Source organism: Poecilia reticulata, linkage group LG16 (genome assembly GCF_000633615.1).
Source record: "Poecilia reticulata strain Guanapo linkage group LG16, Guppy_female_1.0+MT, whole genome shotgun sequence".
NCBI classification, from domain to species: Eukaryota; Metazoa; Chordata; class Actinopteri; order Cyprinodontiformes; family Poeciliidae; genus Poecilia; species Poecilia reticulata.
In genome coordinates this window covers 6,000,257-6,010,774 of record NC_024346.1, presented here as the reverse complement: position 1 = coordinate 6,010,774, position 10,518 = coordinate 6,000,257, and the positions used below count along the sequence as shown (strand labels likewise).

At 38.9% G+C, this 10,518-nt stretch overlaps 1 protein-coding gene across 2 annotated transcripts in view; it reads right to left on the bottom strand.

Moving 5' to 3' along the window:
* Positions 1 to 300: 300 nt before the first annotated feature.
* The window catches only part of nek10 (NIMA-related kinase 10), a 17,962-nt gene continuing 7,744 nt past the window's right edge, over positions 301 to 10,518 (bottom strand). For both annotated transcript variants that reach the window (XM_008430984.1, XM_008430983.1), the window contains exons 13-35: positions 10,215 to 10,318; positions 9,790 to 9,851; positions 9,637 to 9,708; positions 9,484 to 9,548; positions 8,988 to 9,090; positions 8,741 to 8,869; positions 8,528 to 8,665; positions 8,399 to 8,444; positions 8,190 to 8,311; positions 7,850 to 7,952; positions 7,691 to 7,766; positions 6,578 to 6,707; positions 6,430 to 6,500; positions 6,148 to 6,349; positions 5,985 to 6,072; positions 5,080 to 5,131; positions 4,908 to 4,945; positions 4,674 to 4,774; positions 4,157 to 4,267; positions 2,989 to 3,094; positions 2,768 to 2,811; positions 2,050 to 2,105; positions 301 to 1,081 (exon numbers count right to left, since the gene is read on the bottom strand). In XM_008430984.1, coding sequence (XP_008429206.1) covers positions 1,030 to 1,081; positions 2,050 to 2,105; positions 2,768 to 2,811; positions 2,989 to 3,094; positions 4,157 to 4,267; positions 4,674 to 4,774; positions 4,908 to 4,945; positions 5,080 to 5,131; positions 5,985 to 6,072; positions 6,148 to 6,349; positions 6,430 to 6,500; positions 6,578 to 6,707; positions 7,691 to 7,766; positions 7,850 to 7,952; positions 8,190 to 8,311; positions 8,399 to 8,444; positions 8,528 to 8,665; positions 8,741 to 8,869; positions 8,988 to 9,090; positions 9,484 to 9,548; positions 9,637 to 9,708; positions 9,790 to 9,851; positions 10,215 to 10,318 — 2,071 coding nt within the window. In that variant the 3' untranslated portion in view covers positions 301 to 1,029. The remainder of the gene's footprint in view (positions 1,082 to 2,049; positions 2,106 to 2,767; positions 2,812 to 2,988; positions 3,095 to 4,156; positions 4,268 to 4,673; positions 4,775 to 4,907; positions 4,946 to 5,079; positions 5,132 to 5,984; positions 6,073 to 6,147; positions 6,350 to 6,429; positions 6,501 to 6,577; positions 6,708 to 7,690; positions 7,767 to 7,849; positions 7,953 to 8,189; positions 8,312 to 8,398; positions 8,445 to 8,527; positions 8,666 to 8,740; positions 8,870 to 8,987; positions 9,091 to 9,483; positions 9,549 to 9,636; positions 9,709 to 9,789; positions 9,852 to 10,214; positions 10,319 to 10,518) is intronic.

The following is a 10,518-nucleotide window of genomic DNA, read 5'->3' as shown; positions in this document are numbered from 1 at the left end:
CCCCCCTCCCTGTGATCTGGTTTTTACGTTTACCTGCAGCCAGACAGTGAGATGTGCTCAAAGTGAAAGCTCTCATCAGCCCTTCGACAGATACACGAGGAGGAAACTGTGGGTTGAAGGTAAAAAGCGCTTGCTGTCACATGCAGCGATGAGCTAAAACGGTTAAATCTGCTGCTGAGTTTAAAGTGCAACAAACAGAAACGGGTTTAACATTTACACAGAAAGACGTTTCATCAAGGGTTAAGTTATCTTTACATTCACAGCCACATTTATACAGACAAACAGCATGTGGGGGCGAAATGAATGTTTCCGCTGCGGTGATTCTAAATGCTGCGCCACCACAGAGTTTTATTATAAAAGGTTTTATCTCCTCACCGCTCGATGTTCTTCACATTACAAACCAAAACACTATTTTAATGCCATTTCATGATCTACTTTTAACACAAAGTAGATCACTATTGGAAAGTGGAAGTAAAATTGCAAACGACAAATACTCTGATCACAGCAAAGAGGTGGTGGCAGCGTCATGCTGTGGTGTTGCTTTTCTGTAGCAGGAATCGGAGTCAATGACAAAGTGGATGGAAATCCTGAAGTAAGATTTTTGATCCGTTTCGGTGAATCACATAAAATTCAAGTTAAATATGTTTAAATTTATGGTTGAAGTTGACAAAATGTGGAAAAGTCCAAGAGTGGAAAACTGTGTCAAAGCTCTGCATATTAAAATAAGTTAATTTAATTTAGCTTCTTTACTCTGTAGATGTGATGAAAGTGCAAATAATTTTAAACATAAATATCTTTTAGAAATGCCCCAGTAATTTTTCTTTGCACGTTACATTTTTAAGTCACATTTGAGTTTCCATCCAAATTCATAAAACCGCTGGATCCTCAGAGACTCAAACGTAGTTAAAAATCCCTGCTGTCATTAATGCGCGCCATTCTTCTTCTCCTCCTCCTCAATGTCAGCATGTTGTTTTCGTCTTTGCTCATGTGTGTGTTTACAAGTCCTGCTGCTGCTGATGTCATCAGTGGTCAGACCCCTGGCCAGGTGGAAGCAGATGGCTGCCGGTTCTTTTCTTTGGCCCTAAGATTCAAACGGACCAAATTAAAGGAGGACAAGTCAAGTTTATTTACAGAGCAGTTTTCAGCCACAAGGTAGGTCAAAGTGCTTCACACGATTAGAAACGCAACACAGTCAATTATTCTGTTGAGAACAGCAAACAAGCAACAAAAAATACAAATTTTACCAAGTAATTTTGATCAAATTTTTAGTATCTGATTACACCTTAAATAAAGTAACTTTTCAGCAAAATGCAGGAGGTTTTGTTTTACTGCTTTCAGCCAGAAATTCCTCCATATTGATGAAAAAGTTCTAGTTCCACTGGCAGATTACTTTACTCATAATATGGGTTAAATGTCTTGTTAGAAGTGAAACATTGATTTTTTTTTTTCACTTGCACGTAAAAATGGCTGCAAACGGATTGCGCAATTATACCACCGTGCATTTGTGAAAAGCAGAAGTGGAGCCTCCTGCACAACCAACAAGAATGCAGTAAGTGGTTTCTGAATAGTAAGTCAACCAAAACACTTGTCCTTTCTAGCAGCGTACAACGGTGAAACCAAACGTGTTGGTGTTCCGCCTCGGTTGCTAGGTAACGGCCTGGGCTTTGATGGAGTTGCTAGGTAACGGCTCAGTCCCTGTGGAATGTGACTTAACAACTGGGAGGTTTCTAAAATCGACTTCAAAGAGCATTAACTTAGGCTAAGTGGATTCTTTTTAGGTTGTTTTTAGAAGCAGTAGAAACCCAAACGGACAAACAAAAATGAAAAACATCTTAGTTCTGCACAAAAGAGCCCCTTTAAATTTAATTTAATTGATTCCAAGTAATCTTGCCTTTCGTCCAAAAACACAGAAGAAACACACAACATGTTCAAGATAAAGAAAAATGGATGGATATGATTTAAATAAAACACATCAGGATGGTTGTTGGACAATAATAGATTTTTTATGTTTGTTTTGTCGTGTATTTGTAAGGATTTTAACATTTTCACCTGTTGCTTGTTGCTTGGTAGTATCTGTTCTCCTCTAAAAGCTCCTCAATGATTTCCTGAAGAGGAAGAGCAGAAGATCCTTTCACTGCATCTGACTGCACAACTAAAGCTAAAATAAACTTTATAATGCTGCATTTACTAGGTGGAAATAGAAATTCAGTCTGACTTTTATAACTCTGAGTAAAGGAAAGTTGGAGTCAACTTACAACTTAGTCTTTAAGTTTAGGACAAGAGACTATGTAGACTTTTACCTGGCATATATAGTTATATCAATCGAGTTTATTTGTAGTTCAAAGAGCTTTACATCATGAAAACACGGAAATAAGAATTTATAAGAACAACATACAGGCACCAACCTGAGAAAACCAGTAACAAACATCACATTTGTTGAGTGTCATCATCAAAATCTCCAAATATGTTGATCAATATTTGATTTATTATGGTTCAAAACAACAGCTGGGCTTTCAGTGTAGATTTAAAGGAAGTCAGTGTTTCGGCTGTTTTGCAGTTTTCTGGAAGTTTGTTCCAGATTTGTGGCGTATAGAAGCTGAAAGCTGCTTCTCCACGTTTGGTTTTTGTTCTGTAATGTATTGTTAATTTTTCTAAGCTATTCAGTAACCAGAGTCAGCAAAACCGTCAAGTTTTTGAAAAAAGAATCAAAAAGTCAAATTGAAACTAAAAAATAAACAAACTTCACCTTCTCTCTGGAGAAACTGACCTGCATCTGCTGATATGTAACTCCGTCCCTGAGGTTCTCATCACCTGCCACAATAGACAAGGAAATTAACTTTTTAATAAACTTCAGAACAATTTTTTTTAAAAGTCTGTTTTGAAAACATAAAGAGATCAAATCTGGCTGAGACGGAAACGGATCGTGTCGGTGTTTGTTTTGGATTCCTGCAGGAGCGACTCTGTTTTCCTGCAGGGGGATAAATCTACCTGACGTGTCTGCAGTGAGGCGTTCCCCTCGGAGGAGCTGCACCACATGCTGCCAGTCCAAACTGGTCGAGCTCGTCTCCACCAGTTCTGAGGAAGCCTGGACCAGCTGGGGCAAAACACACATCCAGTAAAACTCCAGCATTGTTTTACTGGAGCTTAGCTTACATATTTGAAGTTGTTGTCTAACCGGAGCAGCATATTAACAACTTAATCCTCATATAGTCCGCAGTTTCAATTCATTATTAGATAATACAAGTCATTATGACTGTTATTAATAATATCTTGTAATGTTATTCTACGTTCTAATGTAGAACTAAAATGTATCATGTTATGTTTTGAAATGCCTCCCAAACATCTGACAGCTCTGAAAACAAACGGTGCGTTCACACTGCAGCCTGAAGTGACTCAATTCCGATTTTTTGGGAATTCTGATTTTTTTGCTGGGGTCGTTCACACTGCCAGTAAATGCGACCTTTATGTGTTCTGCAGTGTAAACGGGCAAATGACCTGAAAGTGTCCCGCATGCGCACTAGAGGGCGCAATAGCGTCAGCGTTCTCAGTGTTCTGCCAACCGCCATAAAAAGAAGAAGTGCTCAGTGTTTGCGGAAGTAAACATGGAGGCTAACGGTGGAGCTTAGTTTACATATTTGAAGTTGTTGTCCAACCGGAGCAGCATATTAACAACTTAATCCTCATTATAGTCCATTATGGTTGTTGTTTTTCTTCCCGCTTGCGCATATCAGGACGCAGAATAGTGAGATTTGTTGAGAATCAGTGACGTTCAGTTCGGATGAATGCGACCTGAACTTTATGGTCGCATTTGAATCGGATACGTATCGGATATGGGTCCCATTCGTAAAAGAATCCGACCTGTGCTGTTCACACTGTCATGAAAAGATCGGATACAGGTCGCATTACGTCAAAAAAAATCGGAATTGGGTCACTTCAGGCTGCAGTGTGAACGCACCCTAAATTAACAAAATTTCCCTCAATTTAACAACAACATCCAAAGAAAAACAGGTCCAGTTCCAAATATATAAATTAATATTCAAGCGGGTTACGAAGCGCGTCTTCATCCTTCTCATAAGGTTGGTGTGTTATTAGCAGCTGCTCAGTCAAACTTGTTTTGTTTGTGAGCGCTGCTCGGTGGAAACGAAAGCTTTCTGACCTTTCTGAGCTCCACCTTCAGGTTGTAAGGGTCGCTGCCGAGGTGGAAGAGAGACTTTTTGAATCGTTCAACGAGTCGCCGTTTCATGTTGTAGTTCGGAGCGGGAGGAAGCTGGGAATTAATCACATCCGGAAAAATGTTGAAACTGAGCAATATCAGGACCGACATGGATTTAAAGAAAGCAAATGTATAGATATGACTCTTGATTTTTTATTTTAAAAATGTTTACATGTTTGAAATAAAAAAAATAAAATAGATTATTAATTAAACTTTTTTATTTTATTTTTTAAATGTAAAAATGTAAAAAAAATAAAATAAAAAAACTTTAAAAAATGTAAAGGTAAAAATTAATTTAAAAATGCTAAAAAATTGTAAAAAAAAAAAAAAAAGTAAAAAACATTTTAAAAATAAATTATATTTATTTTAATAAATAAATAAAAAAAATTCAAAATAAAAAAAATTTTAAATAAAAATGTATTTAAAAAAAAAATTATTTTAACTTATAAAATGTCTGTACTTGAGTGATGAAGATGATTTTGTGCAGCTGAACCAGCAGCCGTTGGATGGGATCGTCGATCTGTCGCAGTTTCCTCTGAGAGACGCAGATCCCTAGAGACCCTAAAACCAGAAGAAAACATTTCATCCTGGCTGAGAAAATTCACATTTTATATCAGAGTAAAATGTGTGCACTGACGATGGCTTCTCTAGTTTGTGTCATGACGTTATTTAAAAGCAGATGCTGAAATGGTACCTGGTCTTGATTTTATCTTGGAAGCAGCAAAATCCCCACTGAGAAAAAGAGGAAGTGAGAGAAGCAGTTCAGCAGAATAACGTCGACACCAGTTCCTCTCTAACCAGAGGAGGCCGAGATGGGAATGTAAATTAATGCAAATGTTATAAAATATGCGTCTGTTTTCACCTACCAGGCTACAATCTGATCCGGTGAGTCACAAACCACGGGCTCCAAGTCTGGAGCTGGAAATAAAACAAGGGTTGTTAAATAAAATCCATATAAACTGAACCAAAGAGCCAAATGTTAACTCAAAAATAAAGACTCTACTGCCTCCTTCACCCCACATCGGTGGTGTCCAAACTTAAATCGTTAAGTTGAAAGAACATGGGTCACAACATTTGTATATTTTTTAAAAATAAGTTTTTGTGCCTTTTTCATTTGATCTGTTAAATAATAAAGAATATTTCATTGAGATGAACAAAATAGTTCGATTTTTGTAGAATATTTTTAGAAACAGTTATAAATCAGGTTTATTTGTGTCGCACATTTCAGCAACAAAGGGTTAGAAGGGTTTCGTGATTGTTTTTGTGTTTTTTGCAATCAAAATAACAGATTTTGTGGAACTAATTTAGAAATATTTGTAAGGAATTTTTGTGATATTTGTGCAAATGTATGATGTTAAATGTGACTTTTTATTATCTGCCGAATCAATCAATGGCTATAACTTGACATGAAGTAAGGCTGAGGCAGAAATCATTTTTATGGCCAATTTTTAGAAAAATGTTCAGTAAAAAATCTGAAAAAAAAGTGGGGATCAGCTGATTTTGTGTGAATTTTGTGAAAAACTGGAGAGACTTGATGTAATCTAGAGGGCCACATAAAAAGCTGCGGTGGGCCACATTTGGCCCTCGGGCCTCAGTTTGACGCATGTGCTCCAGATCTCACTGAGACATTAGTCGTCTAATCCTGGAAATTCTCTTGAGGTGACAGAAGGCCGACTTTGTAACTGTCTTTATGTGGCTGTGACGGCTCAGGTCAGAGGTCATCACTGCTCCCAGATTTCTCAGTTACATCAAATCTGTGTCCGTGCTTCACCTTGACAGTTTGCCTGCATGGCGTCACCAGAGCTGCAGACTGCAGAGGAGCTCCGAGCCAAACATTCCGTCTCAGTCAGCCGCCTTTCCTGCATTAAAAACTTACATAAACACTGGAGCGCTACACAAAGCAACGTGTTTAAAACCCTAGAGTCCAGGTTTACCATGTCTGAGTGGCAGAAGTTATTCCTGCTCTGTTGCCTTTCCAAAAAATACTTCTGTGTTCGTTTCCTGTCTTTATCAGCCCTGCGCTGCAGTGCATTCTGGGAGATGTAGAGTCCGTCCATCAGCCTCATCATGAGGTCAGAGATCCTGGAGCTGACGGCTGCGATGTCCGGCCGCTGCTCCGGGTCCGAACTCAAACACCTGACGGATTAGCAGATAGCATTACTGAAATGCTAATCCAAATTAGCAGCAACTTGTCGACATCTGCGCTGAAGTCTCACCATCGGATCATATCTGTGAGTCTGTCTGAAAACGCTCCCTCTTCAACCGGCTCATAGACTCCCTCAACGATCTGTCAGTTCAGAACAAGAGCAAAACGTAAGTCTGAGGGTGTAAATATGAGGTAGATTGATTTGGTTTGTTTGCTACCATGCTGGCCAGTGACAGCATGTTGCTGCTGTAGAACGGTGGTTGTAAAGCTGCCATCTGGTACAAGATGCAGCCCAAAGCCCAGATGTCGGCTTTATCCCCATACGGCTTGTTCTGCACCACCTCTGGACTGTCAACAACACACAAACACAAACTCAGAAAAGATACTTCCTAGCTAAAAATATCATTTTAAATCACTAGAGGCTCCTCTGGTTTCCAGACAGAGTTTACTAAAAGACAGTGTACTATTCTCACAGTTAAAGGTGACGTGTTGTACTTCTTCTAACAAGTGACTTTAGGTACAAAACATGTTCATTACATTTTTACACACAAAATCATTTTCAGATAACAAGATTTTAATCTGCTCAGTTCTTCCCGTTATAATCTCCTTTCAGAATGAGCTGTTTTAATAAGTCTTATCACTTTAAATCCAAAGAGCCCCTGCTGGCCACGCCCCCAAACTCAACGTTTACACTCAGACGTGAAAATGACTGCAAGCAGATGCACAATTACACAAAAGTACATTTTTGAAAAACAGAAGTAGAGCCTCCTGCACAACCAAAAAGAATACAGCAGGGTGGTTTCTGGGTTGTAAATTAACAACAAATCACTTATCTTTTCCAGCAGCCATTGTACAGCGCATACAGCAGTAAAACCATCTGATCAAATGTGCTGGAGCTATGCCTGTGTTCTTATGTAACGGGCAGAGCTCCACTGGCACCAACATAATGCAAGTAATTTATATCAATTCTGTTCTCTGGTGTCCTTTAGAAACTTTCTTTTAAATCTCAAAAATTATAACGGCATAAATTTAAATTTTCACCGCCCATAGTCGATTGACAACATTTTGTAAATGTGGACTGGCTGGTTGACCTTTGATGGTTTCTGGAAACATTTATAAATATCTTCAAAATGACGGCGGTACAAACACAAACGTTTGACACCAATTTCGTTTAAGAAGGAGGGGCAATACTCCAGATTAAACTGCTAATATTTAACAGGTTTAGACAGTAAAATTACTACATTTAATCTCCATAATCTACCATCATCCGCAGCAGCAGCAGCTCCATTCTGACTGAAGTTCTGCTGAATCTTCTGGTTAAAGTTTCTCACCATGAGTAAAGGATGGTGCCGACCACTGATGTCAGCTCACTGTTCTCCTGTTTCTGCTTGGCGAGCCCAAAGTCAGCTTCAAGCAGAAGGACATATAAAGGTTTAACCCTCCGAACAAGAGAGGACAGGAAGGAGGAAGCGGCGCCTGCTCAGACTCACTGATGGTGACTTTGTTGTTCTCCCCCAGCATGATGTTACTGGGTGAAAGGTCACGGTGAACTATCCTCTTCTCCTGGTGCAGGTACCTCAAGGCCAAGCACATCTGAGAGAAGATTAAAAAATGTAATCTGAGATTAGGATAATTCTGTAGTTTTATTATTTTAATTTTCTTTCCTAATCCATAATTTATCCTCTCATTCCCACGGCTCATTTTGCTTTTTTCTATTAAGATCATTTCTTCCCTGCTGGTCTCCTTGAACTGAGTTTTCTTCTACCTTCCTCTACCTTCATCTTCATGGATGTGTCTCTGATTATAAAAAGCTAAACTGAAAAGTTTTACCTGGATGAAAATGTTCCAGATTCTGTCTTCAGTGAATTTTTGTTGCTTGTCCCTCAGAGAGTTGAAATGTTCAGCCAGTGGCACGCCTTCGATCAGCTCCATTACGATGTAAAGCTTGTCGTCTGTAATCAGAAAGCACGTCTGGCGTTTTTTAACGGTTTGGATGAAAACAGTCCCCAATGTGTGGGAATGACAGGCACTGTAATCACCTTCCAAAAATGTTTTGTAATATTTAACTATGTTTGGGTGTGTCATCTGGAGAAAGGGAAGAAATAAATTGTTATCTACACATATTGAATAAATACATGTAGGAATGTTGAGCAGGATGCGAGCTGTGCCTGTTCTCTGATGATTGTAAGCTCAGAGATGATCTTTTCCACATTGCTGTCTCTGGACTTCTTGTCTTTGCCAAACACCGGGTTGTGCAGGTTCACCTCCTTCAGAGCCAGGAAGTTCTGACCGGTCTGCTTCTGGACCTGTCAGTAAGAGCGAATGAGCTGAAATCTAACATAAACAGAACATTATGTTAGTTTTCTGCATGTTTGTTTTACTTTAAAGACACTTCCAAACGCCCCGGAGCCCAGGTGGTCCAATATAGAGTAGCTACCGATTACTCTGAGCGGCGGTCGGTTCTGGTTCAGGGACTCGATATTCTCTCTCAGACAACTCAGTTCCTCTTCCTGCATTAAAATAAAAATACATTTATTATTTTACCAGGTTTGAAAAACAAATGAGAAGAGTTATATTTTAAGATCCCATTCCAGTCCAACAAACAAACAAACTTTTCTTTGCTCTTACAGTGTAGAGAGACACTTTGGTTTGTAGCTCCTCATAAGCTGTGAGGTCTCTGACATAATGTCCAACATCAATAAACGACTCAAAGAGGTCTGTGGGAAAGAGACTGAGAGGGATGAAAGGTTACAGCTGGGGTCATCCATCTCTGGTAAATATCAAATTAAAGAAAAGATTTGAAGATTTTAATAAGGTTTTTCCCATGTAGAGGCTTAAAAGGCCGATAAGTGAAGAGAAACAGCAAATATACAAAGAAATAAATTCAAACTTGCATTGTATAAAAATAAAACTGGATTAGTAATCAAAAAATTTGGCACATGCTAATAAAACATCTGCTCTGATTGAAGCAAAAAAAAAAAATCACCAGGAATTAAAGTTTTGTGTTTTAAACCCAAAAGTAAAGTTCACCAGAAACAGAAAATAACATTTGAAACAAAGAAACCAAAATGCAAAACGAAAGCCTGAAAACAAAACTTGACCATGAAGGTCACAGAGGCATTACCTTTTAAAAATAAACCTGTTTCTTTCAGCGCTGAAGAGAAATCGCAGCGCTCGGAAAGCGTAGCACTGCCAAAACAAAATATTAACATTTCATTTACTGAACCACAGCAAACCTGCAGCTGCAATAATCCTAACTTTGACATGAATCTTGTACCTGTAAAGACGTGACCTTCGGTCCAGAGCTTTTTAACAAAATTAGATTTGCAATTATGTAGATACCATTTTCCTAATAAGAGAAAAGTGCAGTTTGTTGATTGAAGCAAAGCTTAAATGAATATTTTGTGCTTTTAAAGTAAGAGCTGTTTACTTGTACGATGTGGTGAGCAGACGTGTCGTCCAGACTCAGCTCAGTCAGGGCTGTACAGCACGCTGAGACAAGAGGCAAAAACAAACCCAGACTGTTCAATAAAAGTCAGACAGCCACATTTACAACTCTTCATTACAGTCACAGGGCATACTGTGAGCATCTTTGAACACAAATCACGTTTTTAGACATTCAACAGAAATTCTGGGACAGAAAATGTAAAACTGTTGATCCAGTCTAAACGTCTCAGGAAATATCTGTTTACATTCTCAGCCCCTGATAAGACTTCTCTATCAGGGAGGATTATCCTTACAGTGAGCAACAGTTGACATTTTACTTGATTTTCACATTATTTTCTGCCCACTGCTGTCCTTGGTGAATTTTAACACAACAGCCTCGTGTATTTTCTGCGCAGTGTGGACGCTGACCGGACTGCAGAGCCGCAGCGTTCTGCAGCTCCTCCTGCGGTCCAAACTCCTCGGTGGCGCTGCTGGGAAGCATCTCAATGCTGGAGCGGTCAGAGGCGTGCTGCCTGTCATTAAGAGATTTATCTTACCACCGAGACAAAAACAAACAAACTTAATTACACTATGTTAGACGTCAGCTTTAACAAATAGACAATCAGTAACGTGTTTTCCAATTCTAGCAGCCATTTTAAGTTGTAGTACAATATATTGCAGTGTTTTACGTTTGGTATTATTGGTGATCTTTCTAGTTTTTGTGTATCACTTT